Genomic DNA, 23,083 nt, shown 5'->3' with positions numbered 1-23,083 from the left:
TTCTGTTCTGATCTTTGTAATTTCTCTTCTCCTGCTGGGTTTAGGCTTTATTTGCTGTTCTTTCTCCAGCTCCTTTAGGTGTAGGGTTAGGTTGTGTATTTGAGACCTTTCTTGTTTCTTGAGAAAGGCTTGCATTGCCATATTCTTTCCTCTTAGGACTGCCTTTGCTGCATCCCAAAGATTTTGAACAGTTGTGTTTTCATTTTCATTGGTTTCCATGAATTTTTTTAATTCTTCTTTAATTTCCTGGTTGACCCATTCATACTTTAGTAGGATGCTCTTTAGCCTCCATGTATTTGAGTTCTTTCCGACCTTCCTCTTGTGATTGAGTTCTAGTTTCAAAGCACTGTGGTCCGAAAATATGCAGGGAATGATCCCAATCTGTTGGTACCAGTTGAGACCTGATTTGTGACCTAGGATGTGATCTATTTTGGAGAAATATATCATGGGCACTAGAGAAGAATGTGTATTCTGTTGCTTTGGGATGGAATGTTCTGAATGTATCTGTGAAGTCCATTTGTCCCAGTGTGTCATTTAAAGTCTTTATTTCCTTGTTAATCTTTTGCTTAGATGATCTGTCCATTTCAGTGAGGGGGGTGTTAAAGTCCCCTACTATTATTGTATTGTTCTCAAGGTGTTTTTTTGCTTTTGTTATTAATTGGCTTATATAATTAGCTGCTCCCATTTTAGGGCCATAGATATTTACAATTGTTAGATCTTCTTGTTGGATAGACCCTTTAAGGAGGATATAGTGTATTTCCTCATCTCTTATTATAGTCTTTAGTTTTAAATCTGATTTTTCTGATGTAGGGATTGCCCCCCAGCTTTCTTTTGGTGTCCATTAGTGTGGCAAATGGTTTCCCAACCCCTCACTTTCTATCTGGGGGTGTCTTTGGGTCTAAAATGAGTCTCTTGCAGACAGCATATCAATGGGTCTTGTTTTTTTAACCAATCCAATACCCTGTGTCTTTTGATTGTGTCATTTAGCCCATTTACATTCAGGGTAACTATTGAAAGGTATGAATTTAGCACCATTGTATTGCCTGTAAGGTGACTGTTACTGTGTATAGTCTGTGTTCCTTTCTGGTCTATGTTACTTTTGGGCTCTCTCTTTGCTTAGAGGATCCCTTTCAATATTTCTTGTACGGCTGGTTTCGTGTTTGCAAATATCTTTAGTTTTTATTTGTCCTGGAAGCTTTTTATCTCTCCTTCTATTTTCAATGGCAGCCTAGCTGCATATTTTTCTCGTTTAGTGCTCTGAATATATTATGCCAGTCCTTTCTGGCCTGCCAGGTCTCTGTGGATAGGTCTGTTGACAATCTAATGCTTCTACTATTGTAGGTTACAGATCTCTTCTGAGCTACTCTCAGGATTTTCTCTTTGTCTCTGAGACTTGTTAAGTTTTACTATTAGATGTTGGGGTGTTGACCTATTTTTATTGATTTTGAGGGGGGTTCTCTGAGCCTCTTGGATTTTGATGCCTGTTTTCTTCCCCAAATTAGGGAAGTTCTCTGCTATAATTTGCTCCAATATACCTTCTGCCCCTCTCTCTCTTCTTCTTCTGGGATCCAAATTATTCTAATATTGTTTCGTCTTATCGTATCACTTATCTCTCAAATTCTGCCCTCGTGATCCAGTAGTTGTTTATCTTCCTTTTTCTCAGCTTCTTTATTTTCCATCATTTGGTCTTCTATATCACTAATTCTCTCTTCTGCCTCATTTATCCTAGCAGTTAGAGCCTCCATTTTTTATTGCACCTTATTAATAGCCTTTTTAGATTTCGACTTGGTTAGATTTTAGTTCTTTTATTTCTCCAGAAAGGGTTTCTTTAATATCTTCCATGCTTTTTTCAAGCCCAGCTAGTATCTTTAAAATTGTCATTCTGAAGGCTAGTTCCGACATCTTACTAATGTCTATATTGATTAGGTCCCTGGCAGTCAGTACTGCCTCTTGTTCTTTTTTTTTAGGTGAGTTTTTCCATCTTGTCATTTTGTCCACAGGAGACTAGACGAATGAGAGAACAAAATGCTAACAGGGTAACAACGACCTCAGAAAAATATACACTAAACAAATCAGAAGAGACCTGAAACTGGGGAAAAGAAAGAGAAAGAAAGAAAAAAGAAAAAAAAAAGAAAAAGGAAAAGATAAAGATGAAAAAAAAGAATATGATCAAATATGATCAGGCTGATGAACAGATCAGTGCCACACCCTAGATTTTGGGTGTATTTTGGTCTGTTAGAAGAAACTGCCTCCCAAAATTTTAAAGAAAGAAAAGCTTATATATGTACAAAAATATGGGTAAATACGATGAAGAGATGGAATATGACTGTAAAGATGAAAATTATAAAAGATTTTATAAAAGGAACTGATAAGTTGGTTGAAAAAAGGAAGAAGAGAAATTTAAAAAAAAGGGGGGGAGAGACTGTGATCAGGCAGGAGACTAAAACAAAGCCATACACTAGAGATGTAGGATATATTTTGGTCTGTTAGAAGAAACTGTATCCCAAAATTTTAAAGAGAGAACAACTTATATATATACCAAAAATAAGGTTAACTACTATGAAGGGATAGAATATGACTCTAAAAATGAAAAATAAAGAAGATTTTTTAAAAAAGGATTGATAAGATTTTGGTTGAAAAAGGGAAAAAGAAAAATTCCAAAAAAAAAAGAAAATTAAAAAAATTAACTTTGAAAGACTAAAGAATCATGGGAAAAAAGCCATGAATTCTATGTGCTGTATTCCCCTAGTGCTGGTGTTCTGCCATTCTCATTGATCGGTAAACTTGGTCTTGGCTGGCTGTTCTTGGGGATCTTCTGGGGGAGGGGCCTGTTGCCGTGGTTCCCAATTGTCTTTGCTGGAGGCGGAATTGCCCCGCCCTTGCCATGTCTGGGCTAAGTAATCAGCTTGGGTTTGCTCTCCGGAGCTTTTGTTCCCTGCAAACTTTCCCTACAGTTTTGGAGGACAAGTGAAAATGGTGGCCTCCCAATCTCCATCCTGGAGGAACTGAGAACTCGGGGCCCCACTCCTCAGTGAGCCCCCAGAGAAAAGCAGTCAATCACTCCCGTCTACCCTGGTCTCCGCCCGCACGCTGTGCTCACTCGGCCTATGATCGAGCATTTCTATCTCTGGCACACGACCCCATTTGGAGTATCCAAACCCAGCAGATCCCTGTGGTGCGCTCCCATGCTGCTCCTCCTGGGGGGAGAAGGGGAGTCTCCCCAGATCTGCCCCTTGTTGGGTCTCTGCTGGAGGAGCAGTGGCCTCACTGTGCAGTGGATCATGGTTTATGGCAACCCCAAGCTGAGAGCCCACTCCTCGGCTCCGTCTTTGCAGCCAGCTTCCCTGTTCCGATACCTGGGAGCTCTGCCACACTGAGGTACCCCCGGTCTTTCTGTGACCCCAAGGGTCCTGGGACCACACTGTCCCAGCGAGGGTTCCACCCTCAGTGGAGCTGACTTCTAAAAGTTCCGATTTTGTGCTCCACAGCTCTATCACTTGCCAGTAGCAGCTGATGGAGGCTCCCTCCCCGTGCGGTCTATGTTCTGGAATATCGCCTCGGATTCACTTCTCCACACATCCTACCTTCCAAAAAGTGGTCGTTTTTCTGTTCAGAGAGTTGCTGCTATTCTTTTCTTCGATCTCCTATTGAGTTCTTAGGTGTTCAGATAGGGATCAAACGATCCTTATCTAGCTGAATTCCTGGAACGAGATGAAATTTAGGTCTCCTACTCCTCCACCATCTTGTCCTCCCCTTCCTCTTGTATTTTTGCAAGAGTTTGAGAAGGATTGGTATTAATTCTTCTTTTTATGTTTGGTAGAATTCATTTATTTCTGTGTGTTTTTGGTTATTTTCTTTCTTCTACTACCCTTGGGCTTCATTCGTTCTTTTTTTCTTGTTTTTTGAGGTATAAAGTTAGGTTGTTAATATTTGAGATTTTTTCTTTATGTAGGCAATTATCACTATGAACTTCCCTCTTAAAACTGTTATTGTTGCATCCCATAAGTTTTAGTATATTGCATTTCCATTTGCATTTGTCCAAGGTATTTTTTGATTTCTCTTTCAATTTCTTCTTGGACCCACTGATTATTTAGCGACATGTTGTTTAATCTTCATATATTTGTAAATTTTCCACTTTTCTCCTTGTAATTGATTTCTAGCTTCATATCATTGTTGTTTAAAATATACTTGGTATGATTTCCATCTTCTTCTTAAATTTATTAAGATTTGTTTTGTGGTCCATCATATGATTTATCCTAGAGAATATTTCATGTGCAGTTAAAAAGAATGTGTATTCTGTTGCTTTTGGATGGAATGTTCTGTATTTATCTGTGAAGTCCATCTGGTCTAATATGCCAATTTAGGCTAATGTTTCCTTATTGATTTTCAGTTTGGATGATCTATATCTATCCATTGATGTAATTGGATTTAATTGTAATTAAAGTCCACTACTACTATTGTATTTCTATTTATTCCTTTAGGTCTGTTAATATTTGCTTTATATATTTAACTGTCCCTTGTTGGGTGGCTAAATATTTACAAATATTATATCCTCTTGTTGGATTGACCCCTTTATCATTATGTCATGTTCTTATTGGCCACTTAGTACAGTCTTTGTTTTAAAGTCTATTTTGTGTGATATAAGAATGGCTAGCCCAGCTTTCTTTTGGTTTCCATTTGCAAGGAATATCTTTTCATCTCTTCAATTTCAGTCTCTGTGTTTCCCTACATCCAAAGTGACTCTTTTGTAGACAACACATAGATGGATTATTTTTCTTTTAGCCATTTAGTCACTCTATGACTTTTGATTGGAGAATTTGGTTCATTCAGACTTAAAGCAGTTATTGATGGGGGTCTACATACTGCTATTTTGCTCACTGTTTTCTAGCTGTTTTATAGTTCCTTCTTCTCTTGAACTCTTTCTTTGTGGTTTCATGACTTTCTTTAGCAGTATGCTTAGATTCCTTTCTCTCTGTTTAGAGTTTGTAGCAGGACAGAGTAGCATGTGGGATCAAGCCCTCTGACATGGAGAACAAGCAAAGGAATAACTGATGAAGGAGGTTAAGAAGCAGCCAGAGGTAAGAGGACCCTCAGGAGTGTATTTATTGTCCTACAGGTACAGAGAAGAAAGTATTTCATTAGACTGAAGGAACTGCTGAGAAGGCAAGTAAGATGTTGACTGAAAAATGAACAGTGAATACAGCATCATGGAATTGGGTTATTGGAAATCACTAGTTACATCTCAGAATTCTATCTCTGAAGAATTCTATCCTTCAGATTTTGGTCAGTTGGGTCTAGGGCTCCTAGGATGCTGCTTCATGAATTAGGAAAAATACCCGTACCCTCTTTTACATTACATGTCGTTACATGTGATATGTGAGTGACAAAATGATACCACTTTGTGTTATTGTGCTACTAGTATTTGCAGAAATTTTAGCAAAATTGTTTTTTGTTTTTTGTTTTTTCCTTTAATAGCCTTTCATTTTCTAAGGCTCTGTCCCAACTTCCAAAGGAAGTGAGAGGAGAGAGAGGTAAAGACATAGGAAAAAGGAATGGCTACTAATCCAAAAATTATCCCTTCTCTCTCCTATAGACTCTATCCTCTGAACAGTTTGTGTATTTCATGTGACCCAAAATCTCTTCCAAGTGGACTGGTGGCAGGATCACATCTTTTTTTTTCTTTTGTCCTCAAGACTGATAAATCCTTGCAGCGAACACAATGAAGCTGTCAAGATGAGGCCCCTGCTAGATACAACTGAGACGTTTTCTTTCTAAAACAGATATCTTACTGAGCTTGAGAGAGACAATTGTTATTTATTTCTGTTATCTTGGCATGTGACTCTTGCAGTGTCTGAAAATCTTCTACTGCACATTATTTTTTTAGAAAAACAAAACAAAATTCAGTAAGATCAGTCCCAGTATCTATCCCTGTGGCCTGCACTGTTCTTTGTATTTCTCAAAAATAACCAAGTATACCCCTTGATCTCTCTCTGATAGTTCTCTATTCATGGTGTTTTACTCAAATTAAAGCTTTAATGTTGTATAAATATTGACCCAAGATTTAGAAATATGTTTTTAGAAAAGGAACTAAATTGTAAGGTAGAGTGATACGGAAGAGATCTAGAAATGCATTATATATAGTGAGGCAAACCTATACAGTAGAAAAAGTACTACTGATATTCAGATTAATAACCGAGTAGCCATCTGCTTCCACAATCTGGCTCTTGAACCTGGTCAAGCTTATGGGAATATTGCACAGATAAAATGTATATGAAGTTATTTAGCTTGATGATCAGCACATAGTGTGTACTCGATAAATATTAATTTCATTTTATTTCTTAACAATAGTTTTCAGATTTTCATTCATTTAACAAATATTTATTGAGAATCTACAAAGTGTCACATAATCCTCCAAGCATTATGTGTACACTGGTGAAATACAGACAGACACAGGACTTGTTGTCAGGGAAGTTATCAGGTATGTGTGTAAAGTGAAGATAATATTCAGCTCACTAGATGGTCAAGTGGTCACATGAGATAATGTTTGAAAATGCCTTATTGACTCAAAAGACCTATGCTGGTTCATTCTCAGACTTCTCATTACAAATAATTATATTCTGATTCCTGATACAGAAATACAGAGAAAAGTAGAAAGGTAGAATTCTAATATATACCTCAACTTCTGTGTGAGCATTAGAAATTTCCTTAAAGCATTACACTATGTTTGTCTTGGCATGAGGGTTGTGTAAATGCCAGAGGGCTAAGTTTTTTGCTGAGACTGTCAGTGAAAATTTAAATAAGGAATAGATTTTTAGATTGCTGGGATAAAGTAGAAGCAAAGGCAAATAGACATGGGGAAAGAGAAAGGATTTTGGGGTCATAGAACACCCACAGGTGGGAGGAGGAAACTCTGAAAAGCCTGAATTAGTCCTTGCACTTTTCTAGACCAAGAATCTAGCCTGAGGGACAAGTGGAGAAAAGACATAGTATGACTATAAATGGGATTCTCTGAGGCATTTATAAATGCAGAAGGGATGCATGTTGATATTTGTCAGTTCACATACACCCTGATTGACCAATCACTGTCATTAGAGCATCTTTAAGGATGGGAGAGAGAGGATACTGTTCTTTTCTAATTTCCCTAACATCTACTTAAATTCCTGAAAAAGAAAATGATTAATTTCATTTAATTTTTTTAAATTGGTGTTGTTGAAGATGATGACTATATTTTGAAAATATTACAGGCTCATTGTTCAGAAGAAAGTTTTTTGATAGCTTCTAGACAAGGGAGATTCCAGTAGCTTGCTCAAATAAAAGATGTGAGTTGAATTGCCTTGCATTACAAAGGCCAGAGATATTTGATATTTGAAGAGGAAAATTCTGGAGGGAAAGTAGAACCAGAGAGGGTGGACTCTGTCTGGGAGAAGATAAAGATGTTTCCTATTGCAATGTGGTCTGAGAGGGCTGGGGACATAAAATGTTAAGGATTTTTGGGTGTGTAGAATTTTGTATGCTGTACAATGTGACTTCTTACAAATTTGCAGCAAAGACTTTACTGCTTGCTGGGTTTGGTTTCTTGCAGAAACAAGTGAAGGTACAGAGTTCTGCCTTCTGGTTACTAGTTGCCATAGGGTCAAAACAGATCCCACACATGCAACCATAGATTTTAGGAAGCTTTTGGCTAATGCTGATGTGTGTGTATACCTGTTTTAGTTGTATTTCAACCCTGGTAAGCAAACAATTAGACTGCTTTTCAGAATCAATTAATTTCTTCTTGTAGTAGTGCAAGGTTTTCTCATAAATCAGAATATTCAAAACTTTCAGTGAATGTATAGTTGCAATTGTTAATTGCTTTTATAAATATAAAAATTAGGCACTCTTGGTGGAAAAAAAGGTCAGACTTCAGAGAAGAAGGGAAAAAGGAATCGATCAACCACGGAAATGCTCGTGATCAGAAAATTGGAGGAGGAAATGAGAAAAAAGTTTCAGAACACCTTGTAGGAATGAATTTGACCATTTTTCAGTTGAGCCTTGAACAATTAAGAGAAGGGTGGGGAGAAATCTGGAGACAGAGTTCAAAAAATGAGGAATCAGAGGGGAATGGGGGATAAAGTATGAATGGATTTTTAGGTTTTAAAGAATGGGGTGAGTATGGAAGAGCCAATCATGAGTCCAAGTTGCAACCAGCCTGATGAGAGGGATGGGACTCTGTGAAGGAAGGGTCACTGTGACAGACTGAGTAAATGAAATATAACTTGTAAGTGTAAAAGAAAAATTGTCTGAATCTTATTTGCAGCAGAAACTTTTTGCCTAATGAAAAGGAAGAACTTGGTGCTCCTGAAAAATGCTTAAGTGGTTTTCCGATAAAATTTCTTGGGATTTGGACTTGGGGAAACTCGCCCTGTTGACTGTCACCCATAAGCCAAGAGCTGAGTCATTTTAAGCTGTTCTTTCCCTTTTGTAGCCAATCTAACAATGGTTAGCTAACATTCTCTTTCTATAATGTTCTTAATCAGAGTAAATGGTTGAATTGACCTCCTAGAGGCTTTTCTTCTTGCAATATTGTACTAAAACTTTGACTCATAAACAGTGTACAGTTTTTCTTTAAGATTAAAATCATTTAATAAACATGATTGTTGTATCATCTCAGAAGCTGAGAGGCTAGTGTTATGATAGTTCTGCTAGTAAAAATGAAAACAACTACAAAATGAATGAATCCCAGAATCATCACCATCGATGTGCTACCTGCCCCTGAAATACTTGTTCTTCTTTTTTTTTAAGATTTTATTTTTAAGTAATCTCTTCCTAAAGTGGGGCTCAAACTCATAACCCTGAGATCAGGAGTAGCACGCTCTACCAACTGAGCCAGTCAGGTGCCCCCACCCCTGAAATATTTCTGTGGCACCACAGTAGACACTGTGTATTTAGTGGACACTGTGTTGTGTTACTCAGTTTCTTTGTCAGAATGGGAAGACCTGTGCTCCAGCTTCTGGGAGTCACCAGCTGCTTTCAAAAACTGTCTTCAGCTACAAAGAACTCCGTTGTCTAAGGTCACCCTCCTCACCATCCTGAGGGCAGTCCACAAAGCAATGAATGGCTTGTTGCTACTGTGCTCTAAAGATCTAAACCTTCACCTTATTTGGGGACAAATTCTGAAGGGCCATCTGAGTTCTAGATATCTTCATGGGCTGAGTCTTGTTGAAACTGCATCCCAACCCAAACTCCCTCTGTCTATATGTTTGCTTCACTCTCCCACCTCTGCTGCTGATTCTGAGAGCTTGCCCTAATACTAAACTCCTGCACTGGTCTCTCTCTGGGTCTGTTTCCCAGGACCTCTCCTGTAACAGGTAGAAATAGCAGAACCTGGTAGGAAAGAGGTGCTGTGGGTAGATTTTATTTTGGACCAAGACACTTTGTTGCTTCTCCAAGAACTAGTCTGTTTTTTTGTTGTTGTGTTGTTGTTGTTTTTTAATCTATTAAACGTTCCTTTAGTGAACAGAGCCCTGCTGTAGCTGGAGAGTGAAGGTAGAGGGAATGGTTCTTATGTAAAGGAATGCTCAGAGAGATCCCTGTACATTCTGTCCTCAGAAATCTGGTTTCAAGGGCTAAGCAGGAAATGAAATGTTGGAAACGCCACTAAGTGAGTCAGAGACAGAGAGAGAATAAATCTCTAATATTGGCATCAGAAGTAGGGTCAGATCGTGAGAATGAACTAAGGTTTAACATGGTATTGTGAATTTGTAAGCCAGAGTACTCAAAACTCAAGTGTGTATAAGTAATGCCAAGACTATTAAACAAGAAATGACAAAACTATTTAATCTATTCCTTGCCTCTTGGAGATAATCAGAGCCATCTGTTCCACCATTTTTAAAGCTGCTTCAAAATGATTACATTCCCGTCTTACCTAAAATTGTACTTTATAAAAAAGAGATTTAAATGTAACAACACTCTCTGTTGTTGGGTCACTCTGTTCACTCAACAGCATTTTATTTAATAAGCATTTTGCCTGCATGTCTATATGTGTAAGCTAAGTGCTAGGTTAATACTATAAGCTGGCTTTTTGGGAGAAAGGAAAACTAACAAGAAAATAAGTACCATTGTTTAAATTGCAAAGAAAGCCAGAATAAGAGGGAGTGATTATAATTTAAGATATTTGTAGTCAGGTTCAGGGCTGGTATCTAAGATGCCTCACTATTTACAATGTGACAACTGAAAAATAACTTTCAGGCTTATAGCAGCCTCAAGTCTCAGTACATTACCATTATTGCCATCTCAGCCACAATCAGGATAGTCACCTTAAGGAAACAAGAAAGTGGCACATTTTATATTTCAATTAGGCAGAAGTAGCATATCAACAAGCTAACCCCTCAGCTGGGCTGAATTTGTCTAACTCACTCACTTCTCCTTAAACCCTATGTCAGTGGAGCAGAAGGTGTTCAAATGTGAAAAAGGGAGAAGCTCCAGGCATTTCTATTGCCATATATTTACTCCTCACAACTTAATCCTCATAAACCTATAGGAGAAGGTAGTCTCGTATCATTTTACAGATGGGAAAACTGAGATTAGCCTCAGAGTTAGCCAAGGGCTGCAGTAGGCCAAGGTACAAAGCAGAGGTCCATTTGTCGCCATGGGGTATCCTGGTTATGGGCAGCTCAAGGTAAAAACAGGATCCATAAAAATGGAGGTGAGAATGACTAAACAGATACAGTAAAGGGTTAGTGAAAGAAAGCTCTAAAGAAGGCAAAATGATATAGTGACAGGAGGGGCAACTTCACAGTGGAATGGAGGAGCAATCACTTGTGCTCTGCAACTCTCTGAGTCTTGTCTTTCTGTTATGGAAAAGTAAAGAATACCTATATCTGAGATTTTTTTTTAAAGATTTTATTTATTTATTTGACATACACACACAGAGAAAGAGAGTACAAGCAGGGGGAGTGGCGGGCAGAGGCAGAGGGAGATGCAGACTCCCCGCACAGCAGGGGGAGCCCGATGCGGGACTTGATCCTAGGACCCCGGGACCATGACCCGAGCCAAAGGCAGTCACCCAACCAACTGAGCCACCCAGGCGCCCCCGAGATTGTACTGAAGATTAGATGAGACAACGCATGTAAAACATGAAGCAGTACCTGGCACTTGGCAGGTGCTCTCAATCCTCTCAATTCCTTTCCTCTTTCCTCTTCTTTCCTTCCTCTGCTTCACAATTTTGCCCAGAGGGGGTCTTAATTCTACAGAAGGGGATAGGAAATGAAAGTCAAGACAGAGCTCGTGAAGAAGGGGGGAAAAGATAACCACAGTCATTGTTTAGTTATAGGTACGACTTATTTTTTTCTAGGTTTTTTTAAATTTTATTTTATTATGTTATGTTAGTCACCATACAATTAAACCCAATCTATATGTTATGTCAAAAGTTGATAGGACCTTTCAGGCTTGAGTCATCAAGTCTTGATTTTAGGAACTTCCCAATATTGGGGGAAAAAATGTGTGGAGTCCACTTTGACCTTTTCACTGGGGTACTTTCAGATATTTCCCAACAATTAAAGCCAGAATGTAATCTACTCTTTCTCTAGCACTTATTTGCTTCCTGGGAATTCACAAAATTAAAGCCATATGAGTGCTTGTGCTTATAATCTCTCCATTGTCGCTCTACGATCTCCTGTGGACTGGCCTCTTTTTGGTCTCCTTTCTGACGTCAATTCTTTCTGTTCTTAGTTCCAGCTCTTTGAAGTGAGGGTCATCTAATTCATTTTTATAGCTCCAGCAAGCCAAGTGCAGTGCCATGGACAACATTTGCACTTAACAAAATGTTGTTGACTAAGTCGGTGGATGTGGAGGTCTCAATCCAATGTACTCGTATTATCAAAGTCAGAGCAGGAGAATTAGGACATCCATGCTGAAAAGCAGAGGCATATATCAGAATTCAAGTTCTGCTGACTTCCAAACAGGCTCTTTAAAGTGAAAAGGCCACGAAGGAAATTGGGCCAGAATTTCAGATTAGATTAGAAAGAGAACAGATAAAGAGACTGGCAGCTCTGACCACCTGCCAGATGAGAGTCACCTGGGCAGGTGGAGGAAGCTTTGAAGGATGACCCATCATCTGAATTGTCATGGCTCTTACTTTAGAGACTCAAATGTATCACCCTCTCCCTTTACTCTCTCTCATTTCACTTCTGTTTTTGCTTGTATTTCTCTCCCTCTCCATGTGTTTCACAATCAATATCTTCTGGAGAAAGATGACTAGGCCAGATGTTATTTATATTGAACATACTTCCACATCTGCACACCTCAAAGTCTAAGAGCCACCCCATGACTCTTTTAGATCTGTTAACCCTGGTCTAATTAGTACGGCCAAGGTACACAAGACACTAACATTGGTAACCGATGTTGAAGGAACAATCTGTGGCTTGTTTCTGAAGGGGACTGCTGAGCATCCAGAATTTTACAGTTGCTTCTCCTGTATACCTTATGAACCCCTGTGTTGGAATTAAGCTGGAATTGCCAGATTTAGTAATAAAAATGTAGAATCCCCAGTTAAATTTGAATTTCATATAAACAACAAACACGAAATGTGGTATTTGGGATATACTTATACGTGCTAAGATGGCTGTGTGGTTTCCAGGCATAGCATCCATATTCAAAGCAGTGGAAAAGGGAAGGAGGGAAGCAAAAGGGTCTGTTCATTCCTGTTAAGGGCACTTTTCTGAACTAATAGCTTAAACTTAGCTTACTAAGTTTAGCTTACTTAGCTTACTAAGGTCACATCTAACTACGAGGAAGGCTGAGAAAGAAGTCTTTGTAGTGGACAGTCACATACATGTTCATTTAAAAATCAAGGACTGTTACTGAGAAGCAAGGGGGAAGTAGATATAGAGGAGCAATTAGTCATCTCTGTCAGAAAAGTGATGGGAATAAAGGCATGTTTCAGAGGTAAAATATACTGAACTAGATTGAATATAATGATGCTGATGCTGGGTTACAAAAGCGAAATAATAAAAAAACAGTTTCATTTCAACCAGGTCAGTTTACAGAATGGAGGTCCCTTTTAAAATAAATGGAAAATATAAGAGAAATATACATTCAAAATTTGTTAAGTGCACACCGTAAAGTCTTCAAAGTAAAATACCATACAGAGACTATAGGAATATGACACAGTTGCTAACGAAATCTAGTAGGTGACAGGGTGGTCTTCCTTCTTCCACTTTCCTAAGACAGTGTGATTAACTGCAGGTGCTTGCTATTATTGTTATGAAATAAAATGTTTAGCATGATGCCTGGTACATAGTAAATGTTCAATAGATTGACTAATGCTTAATATTTTTACCTGTATTTTCAAACAGAAGAGTCATCCAGGAGATCAAATGGAAAATGAAAAAGTTGGGCGCCTGGGTGGCTCAGTTGGAAAATAAAAGAAAAAGTTGAGGATGCTTGTGAAAATTAGTGAAGGGGCTTTCTGCAGTGGTTACAGAAATGCACAGCTTGGATATCGTCCAGTAAGCTGGCTCTACTGGCCAGGCAGTGATGGAGACTGGTTTGTTTTACTTTGGAGGAGACAGAGTAGCTGTTGGTTCACTGTATCCTTTTGGATTTCCTGGAAATTTGAATTTACAACAGGAGGAAGAAGAGGCGGTAGAAAGACCCTGGAATAAAAGTCAAAGATGAAGATACTCATAAGCATTGGTGTTCTAATGCTAGCCCAGCCATTTGCTTTAGGGCCAAGGACAGCAATGCAGTAGCTTAATTCAGTTATGGAGCATTAAGAGCCAGACGCATGCAAAGTACTTACTCTGGCGTGGGGTGCGGGGGCGGATTCAGGGGGTGGGGACTCAGGGGAGGGGGCTAGAGAGTGGGTGCAGATAAGGCTGTCTGAGAGATGGTTCCCACGCAAGGAAGACAGACTTAGAAATAACTCAGATATGGTAGAAAAATGTGATGGGGTGAAAAGTTGAGACAGTGTTCAAAGTATGGAGGATGGATATCTTAATTACAAAATAAGAGTTAGGGATAATTTCTAGGAGGAAGTGGGATTTGAGTTAGACCTTGAGAGGTGGGTAGAATTTTAGTATTTAGGGGAGAGAGGAAAACTTTTCAGGCAGAGCGAATATCATAAGCAAAGGTGTGAAAGGGCAGACTGTGAGGGACTCCATGGCTCAAGAGTTAGTGTATATGGAACTGTACTAGTTGTGGGAGTTATACAATGGAGACAAATTGTGGAGGGCTTCTCATTGCAGGTCGAAGATTTATGACTTAGTCACAAAGGCATTATCATTAAGAGTTTTGAGTAGGGTAAAAGCAGAATAGGTCTGTGTTGTAGAGAGGTGCCAATGGGGAGGATGGGCTGGAAAGGTCAAAGGTCTGAGATCAGTCCACAAGCTGATTTTTTTACCCACAAGAGGGTAAATTACTTAGCCAGAGTATCATGATATGTTCTCTAAAATACTGCTAAAAATTACATCTCAAGTTTGGTGTGGAGAGTAACAAACAGGTGTGAAGTCCCGGGTGAACGGGCCTTACTCCAGCAAAGGTATTTTAAAAGTTTCTCCCTTATCCTTTGTAAGAACTACCTGTGGGGCTTCTCCCACTTCTATTTCGGCCCTTAGCGTTGTTCTGCAATAGACTGGTCTTTCTTCTCTATTCCTGGACTGTATGCCTCACGGCCCTGGTCTCCATTCCTAACCTCTCTGGACAAGACTTCGCACACAGTAGGCTCTCAACAAAAGCGTGCGGGCAAACAGGATGTTCAGGGCGAAAGAGGTGGCCCGGCCCAGGCTGGAGGCAGCGCACGTTACAGGTACCTGCCGCTCGCAGGGTTCTCTGTTCTCTGGGTCGTACCTAAGAGATCAGCGGTGCCACTGAGCAGCGGGCACAGTCCCAACGCTGTTCTAGGAGCAGGCAGGGTCCCTCCTCCTGAGGGGCGCGGGCTACGGGATGAGGAACCCGAGCGACTCACTTCCAAAATTGAACAGAAATCTCCCTCCTCCAGGCCTTCAGAGGTTCGTCGTCAGGAAATCCTAACCCCTTCCCCCTCCTCTCTGGCCCTCCTTCCGGCCCCTAGGAACCCAGGCGCCGTTTTTCCAGAAGCCGCCTGGCCGGAGGCGGTCGCGGAGCGGGGCGGTGCGCGTGGGTGGGGGCTGGGCAGGGGGAGGGGAGTGCAAGAACTTTGAGACTCAGCCTCGGGGGCCCGCGGTGACATTCCTGGCAGCGCCGCGAGCAGGCCCGCCTCTGGCGCCCGGACCGGGAAAGAGCCGCCAAGAGACGCCGCGGGAAGCAGTAGTGTCGCCGCCCCGAGAGAGACCCCTGGCTGTCCGCTGCGGCCGCGCGGGAACCAGACGGCGGAAGCCGTGTCCCCGGGCATGGGCCTCTTCTCGCTGGAGCCGTTGCTGCCGCAGCTACTCAGCTTCCCGGGCCTGGCCCTCGCTGCGGCCCTGCTGCTCCTGGTCCTATGCCTGCGCGCCGGGCGCACCAGGTAAGCGCCCCGGCGGCCTCACCGCGCGGCCCGGCTGCCGGGGCTACGCATGCGCCCTGGGCCCTGCGGACCGTGCGCAACCCGGCCGGCCGAGGGAGTACCCCCCTCACCCTCCCACCCCCCGTGATTTCAAGTGCGGACAGTCAGAACTTGCTGCGGGGCAGCGGAGTGTTGGGGGATTGTGTGTAACGACAAAGGCTGCTTCTGCGTCTTCCCCATACATACGCATACATATTAAAGCGATGGGACCGAATTCGATTTGCTGCTCCGGTATAGGTTGTATGTAAAAAGCCCTAGGTTTGCATTATTCATTATGCATCACGCACGGCTTCCAAACAGGCACATTTTGGTGCCGAGTTCCAATGAGTTGATGCTTTATGGCGTAGAATTCGTAGAACATTTCGAGGGGAATTTTCTTACATTTCCTTCAGTTAAAAGTGAAATGTTTCAGGAGAATGGCAGTGTATGGTACGAACAATAACTCTGGGTACTTCTCTATGCCTCAGTTTACATCACTGTACCTCATGTGGAAAAACGCAATAATAATACCTCATGGGAGTTTGGTGACTACTAAGTGAATTTATAGTGTGTATTTTGTGCATTTACTGTATTATTTTTATTAGAACAAAACCAATAACAACACAACGGTGGAAGTGTGTCACTTCTTTATCAGATTTGAAATGTGGAAGTAGAAACAAATACTCCACATAGAAGCATTCACTCGAAATCACTGTATTTTCTGTTTGCGATTAGGTCTGTTTGCGTAGGTATATATACACACAGATATGTTTATATGTATATGTTTGTGTGATACAGGTTGTTTCTCAAAGGTTTGGGGAAAATGGCACCATTGTACCTCTTTCAGATACCTGGGGACATTTCTAGAATGTGCATGGATGAATACTCTAGAAGGGAGTATTGCTTTTTTTCCCCATGCAAATTTTCGGTGATCTTCCTGGGATGTGCCATGCCCTCCCCCCCAGGTTGCCTTTTCCAATGGCTGTGCTCTTGCTTTAGAGCCCAACATGAGAATTTAGGATACTTTAATTTCAGTGTTACTTGATTCTATGTAGGTTCCATCTTCCACAGTGTCTATCCGTCAGCCAAGGCCACATTTAAAATAAAACTGATAAATTCAAGGTAAGATTTGGATGGTGCTAGGAACTCAGTTCATTTCCAGCAAGTCATTAATCATATACATATGTTTTTAAAAATCACCATTTTTTACTAATAATTGACTTATATATATATATTTTAAAGATTTTATTTATTTATTTGACAGAGAGACACAGCAAAAGATGGAACACAAGCAGGGGGAGTGGGAGAGGGAGAAGCAGGCTTCTCGCTGAGCAGGGAGTCCGATGCGGGGCTCCATCCCAGGACCCTGGGACCATGACCTGAGCCGAAGGCAGACGCTCAACGACTGAGCCACCCAGGTGCCCCATAATTGACTTAAATATAGATACTTTCTAAATTATTATAAAGACAACATATAAAAACAGAGTCTGGTTAGCAAGGCCAACTTGAAAACAAACATGTCTCTATTATTCTTTCCCTACCTCCCATTCCCTGCAAAAATGACAAAAGTTAGTCCTACCAGAACAATATAAAATAAATATAAAATGGTTAAATTCTTCTAAATAAATGAAATACAGAGTGGCACTAACATATATGTGTTAAAGGGGACACTTATAGTTAAAGGGCTTGTTATGCATAGAGGAAGGTGTTCACAGAAAATATGATAGGGAGGGGGCAGTAACATAGACTTTTAAATCCTGCAGTTCTGGAAACAGAAGTCAGAAATGGACCTTACTGGCCCCAATCAAAGTGTTTGCATTTGGTGGAACTAGGGGAGAATCCATTTCCTTATTTCTTCCAGTTTCTAAAAGCCACCAGGATTCAATTTTTTTTTTCATACTCTGATGCTCCTGCCTCTGACTTATAAGAACCCTTGTGATTATGTTGAACCCACCCAGATAATCCAGGATAATCTTCCCATTTCAAGGTCCTTAATTTAGTCACATCTGCAAAGCCCTTTTTGTAATGTAAGGTAACATATTCATAGGTTTGGGGGAATAAGACATGGACATCGTTGAGAAACATCATTCTTCCTGCCACAATGCTCCCTCTAACCTCTAAAGATTTATGTCCAACTTACATGCAAAATATACCACCCTGTCCCAACAGTCACAAAAATCTCAACCTATCACAGTATCAACACAAGGTCCAAGATCTCACATAAATCTCATTCAGCTCCAAAGTCCCAAATCTCACCATTTAAATCATGTAAATTAGTGCAGGGATCTCAATATGATCCATTCTGGGACAAAAATTCCCAAGAACATTGTGGGTCTTTCATGTACATCACAGGGATTGACTCCATCAATAAGAGGCTCCTCCACAGATTTTTCCTGGATCATTCCATTTACATTCCTGGCTTCTTTTGACATGGCTGAGGGGAAACAGTCACGTGCCTCATCTTTTTGATGGTTGACCAATACTGTACATGTGAATGAGTGTGTATGACTAAATTGTCAAAAGTTCAAAATAGCCAGCATGAAACCAATGAATCACTGAAGTAGTAATTAGTAAGAAATTATTGTGCACACACCAAAAAGACAGTTCACAAACTGGAAGTGCTCAAACCGGAACATGGAATGAGACTCAGGGGTATATTTTTATAAAGCAGCTTATATAGTGAGAGAGTAGTGACAGTTTATTCTTCATAGTATTGGGTTTCGTTATTACAGTTTTCAGTGGTTACCTCATATAAACCTTGGGAAATAGTTCAGGTTTTGCTTATCATTTCCAGAGGCACAGGCAAGAAATAATCCAGATCAAGTTATTCTCGCAAAATAAGCTAAATTAAGCTTTGCCTGAATGACTACAGTAGTTCTGTCTGTCGAGGGAAGCTTCAAGGCTGGTTTCCATCTATCCTTGATTTTAACAGAATATGCCAACCTTTTGATTTTTCCCAGGCACTAGCAAAATGTGTCCAGTCACATCCTTGGCTTTCTCTCCAGAGCACTCTTTTTTGACAGTGACTCTCCTAGTTTGCTGTCTGGATAGGCTGAGAATTTCCCAAAGCATCAGTTCCTGGTCCCTCTGTGCCCAAGAATTCTTCCCTTCTTCTAAGTCTTCCCTCTCACATTTTACTATAAGCAGCCAGACAAACTAGGCTACCCCTTCCAACACATTGCTTAGAAATCTCTTAGCTAAATATCCAAGTTCATCCCGTACAAATTCTGCTTTCCATGTAACTGCAGGACACAATGTAGCTGAGCTTTCTGCAACTATAAGACAAGAATCCCTTTTGTCCAGTTTACAGTGGCATGTCCCTCATTTAATTTAAGCCCTCACCAGTAGTGCCTTTGATGTTAATATTTTTACTTATGGTCTGTTTAGGATGGTGTAAATATTCTTTAAGATTATATATATATGTATATATATATATATATATTCTCTCCCCTAGTCCTCACTTTCTTCTGAGTCCTCACTAAGGGAGTTGTTAACATCTGTATTTCTACTCATCATCTGTTCAAGGCAATCTGGATTTTTTTCTATCATCTTCCTCAAAATTCTTCTAGCCTCTGCCCATTGCCCAAAGTCATGTGTATATTTTTAGGTATTTGTCACAGCAGCATGCCACTTCCAGGTACCAAAATTGCACTAGTTTCCTATGGCTGCTATACCAAAATTTTACAAATTCAGTGATGTTAAACAACACAGACCTATTCTCTTACAGTTCTGGAGGTCAGAGTCTTACTGGACTAAGAGTAAGGTTTTGGCCGAGCTGAGACCCTTCTGAAGGTGCTGGTGGGGAATGGTAGGTTCTGAGAACACAACTGAACTTGCATGGTGTAAGTTTTGAACTAGAGAAACACCTCAAAGATTGAACCCAGGGGCGCCTGGGTGGCTCAGTTGGTTAGGCGGCTGCCTTCGGCTCAGGTCATGATCCTGGAGGTCCTGGGATCGAGTCTCACATTGGGCTCCCTGCTCAGCAGGGAGTCTGCTTCTCCCTCTGACCCTCCCCCGTCTCGTGCTCTCTCTCTCCCTCTCTCATTCTGTCTCTCAAATAAATAAATAAATAAAATCTATAAAAAAAAAAAAAAAGATTGAGCCCAGAAGAAGAGGTTGCCTCACCATAAGACATTTTCCAGACTACCTCAGAGAGAATCCCCTTCCTCAGCAGGAGATTCAAAGAATGAATTCTGTGACCCCTGACTGTGCCTTGTCTGAGTCATTTTCCTTAACTGGAAAATGGAAACAACAGCTACTACACTAGGTAGATGTGAGAAACAAAGTGCATGAGAACTGTAAATACATTTTGTAATGAAGTGCTCTCACTTCAAAGACAATTGGCTTGTACCATTAAGTTTCTTTGTCACTTCCCAGAAACCCTTTTTTTCTAGTTGCTGATTAGGAGAAAAAAATGGGACGATTTTCTTTCCCTCTCCCCCAACACACATATCCCCGTGCCCCCAAAAAGGCTGTAATTGGTAAGAAATAAGATTTAAATGCTGGTAAGATGAGTCAAAGTAAAAATTCAGTGATTTCTTTTCAAGTTGTAAGATGTCAAGGTTATGTAGATAATGAGTTATTTTGAAATGTTGATTTGTTGACATCACTGTATCACCTAAGTCAATTATTTCTTCTTTCTAATTGATTAATTACTCCCAAGCTAGACCTAGGTTCTCTAGATCCCTCCCATTGTTAACACTGCCTAGACAATGAGAAGAGCTAGGTTGCAATCATTAGTGGATTTTTTCTTGTTTCTTCCTCTTTTCTCATGACAAAATATAGGAAAAGGTTGTGGGCAGCTGAAAGCAAAGTAATTTTCTACTCAAGATTGTGCTGAGTTTAGCAGGTGGATTTTTCTGTTTTTACATAGAAGGTGCTAGAGAGACCTCCAGGCACATTTGTGGCAACAAGTAATCAGTTATGCGTGTGCTACACTTTCCCTTATTAAACTGCAGTGTTTGGATTGGTCTTGTTACCATTTGAGACAGATTTCAGGCTTGCTTTGCTGTTTTACTTTGTAACTTAAAAAAAGAAGGTCCTGAAGGTAGAGAATCTTCCTATTCTATAATTACAGGAACATGTGAGCTCTGAAAACACTTCACTGTTTGTGTGCCCTTCAAAGTGACTGTTTAATATGTTGTTGATTAGGCCAACATTAAGGATTGCTCAATGCTGTAATCATATTTGCTGATAAATCCCGGCAATCCTTTAGAAGATATCTCTTTGTGTAAGGGAAATCAATTCAGAAGTTATCCTAGTTCAGCATAAATCCGTTACCTCTATAAGAATAAAATCTTGGAGTGCTTATCTTAGAAATGTGGGACTATTTATGTATATAAAGTCATCCATGGCTTACTGTTCCCCAACAATGGGACCTTCTTGTAGAAGGCAGTGTAGTGTAAGGCAAAGAGCGTGGCTATGAAGTCAAATGGACCTGGATGCAACATCCAGCTCCACCCCACTATCATGTTGATTTTTGAGAGGAAGGTAAGGGAAGACAGAGAAGAACAATACTGAGGGCCTACTTTATGCCACACTTTGTGCTGAGATGTTTTGCATATGTTATCTCATTTAATCTTCACTGTGGTTCATGAGATAACTGTTACTAAGCTATTTTTCAGAGGAAGAGACTAACACAATAAGAGATTAGCTCATTTGCCTGAGGTTGCAGATTTACTCAGAAGTAGAACTGGGTTTTTGATTCCAGGTCCCTTATAGTTATGGTAGACAGAATAAAGCCCCCTTAGCCCCAAAGTTGTTCTCACCTTCATTCCCAGAACCTATGAAAACGTTAGGTTATTTGGCAAAGGGGAGATTAAGGTTGCAGATGAAATGAAGGTTGTTAATCAGCTAACCTTAAAATGAGGGATTATCCTGAACTTTTGGGTGGGCCCAATGTAATCACAAATTAACATGGAATGAAGAAGGAGGTAGGAGAGGAAGTCTACCAACCACTGGTGGCTTTGGAGATGGATTAAGGAGTCTAACAGACAAAGAATATGTGGGCAGCCTCTGAAAGCTGGAAAGAGAAGGATTCTCCTCTAGAGCCTCCGGAAAAGAACCTAGCTCTGCTAACATCTTGATTTTAGTCCGAGACCCACTTTGGACTTCTGGGCCACAGAGCTGTAAGATAATACATCTGTGTTGTGTTAGCCACAAATTTGCGGTAATTTTTTACAGTAGTCATAGAAAACTAACGCAGTCATCATATCTGCCATGCCCTTAGCCTTAAAATACAATGCCTTTTGTAAGAAAGTTCAAGGGGTAGAAAAGACTGGGCCCTGGGTGACTTTGCTGGTTGCCCGTGAAGAGTAGGACAGAAAATAAACATTTCTAAACACTCAGTGCCTTCATCACTATACTAATGCATAATAATTTGAGAATTTGGGGTCCTAAACTTCACAGATCATCATGGGCTATTCATCAGTCTTTGTTCCTTATCCATCAATATACAAATAAGTTTTGAAAGCTTGTTATGTATCTTGCATCTCTGAATCTTTAAAATCATTTTGAAAATAAGTCTTAGATTGTAGGCATTGAGATCCAGATGTGAACTGGTCAGATTTCTTATTTCCCAGACTTGGTGCATCCCTACGTCCTGCTGCCCACAGCCTGGAGGGTAAGACAGAAGAGGACTCTGAGGATTTGAGAGGACGTAGGGGGATGGGATCCTGCACTTTACTGACTTCCCAAAAGTAGGAGAGCAGAGAGAACCATAGGCTGTAGAGGAAAGATTAACAGCCTCTTGTAGGAGAATATTTTTGTATTTTATCCAAAGTAAAATCCCACTGAAACTACTTCAGGTTACTCTTCTGTGAAAGGCAAAGGACAAAATTATAGAAAGCTACTTTGCTGAATAAGAGAAGGTGACATCTATTATATCGTGCATTTTTATAGCCAGAGTGCTCATTTTTATGGCTTTGGCATTTTTTTTCAACACAGAAGTATTTGGGACAGGATTTTTTTTTGGAAAATGGGAAGGATTAATTAAGTCTGTAATTGCTTAATGCAGAAATTAATAGAAATTTTAATAAGAGTGCAACCATAACAGGATTTAAATCCATTGTCATTTCTCCTCATAACTTTATCCTAAATAGTTGATAATAATGAAGAAGAAACTTAAAATGCTTTACTTTACTGACCAGTTTCTCAGCGACTTTTGTCATAAGAAATGAAGGATGAATGCATGAATGGACAGTTTGGTGTGGTAATTCTCTATTTCTAATATGAATATTTTAGAGTTGTAGATGTTGATATCAAGGTATATAAATTGCATACAAAAATGATATATCAAATGTCATATATAACACATTTTCTGCAGCTAAATTAGAAAGTGAAGATGTCTTAAGCAAGTGCTTACCTATCATGAATATTTATAAATGGAGAACGTATCAGTGCAATGTTATTCTTTAGTGTAAACCTAACTGAAAACCTAGCGATTGTAGTGCAGTCAATTCCTAAGATTCCTGCTTCTTCAAATTCAGAGTTTAAACATAGGTACTGTTAACTTTCAGTTCTAGGTACTGGATTTTATAACTGTGCTTATGATTGCTTTCCCTGGTATAGATGTACAGTGTACTTTATTTAACAGATCAGCACCCC

General features: G+C 40.1%; 1 protein-coding gene across 3 annotated transcripts in view; it reads left to right on the top strand.

Moving 5' to 3' along the window:
- The first annotated feature begins 15,330 nt into the window (after positions 1–15,330).
- CYP7B1 (cytochrome P450 family 7 subfamily B member 1) overlaps positions 15,331–23,083 on the top strand; it is a 184,011-nt gene continuing 176,258 nt past the window's right edge. For 2 of the 3 annotated variants that reach the window (XM_073892825.1, XM_073892826.1), the window contains exon 1: positions 15,331–15,460. In XM_073892825.1, coding sequence (XP_073748926.1) covers positions 15,348–15,460 — 113 coding nt within the window. In that variant the 5' untranslated portion in view covers positions 15,331–15,347. The remainder of the gene's footprint in view (positions 15,461–23,083) is intronic. The other variant, XM_073892827.1, reaches the window with a different exon arrangement.

Source organism: Callorhinus ursinus, unplaced genomic scaffold (assembly GCF_003265705.2).
Source record: "Callorhinus ursinus isolate GAN/ISIS: 27379988/994484 unplaced genomic scaffold, GSC_fseal_2.0 scaffold5, whole genome shotgun sequence".
Classification (NCBI taxonomy): Eukaryota; Metazoa; Chordata; class Mammalia; order Carnivora; family Otariidae; genus Callorhinus; species Callorhinus ursinus.
The sequence above is the reverse complement of the archived record's forward strand: the minus strand, read 5'-3'. Positions and strand labels throughout refer to the sequence as shown.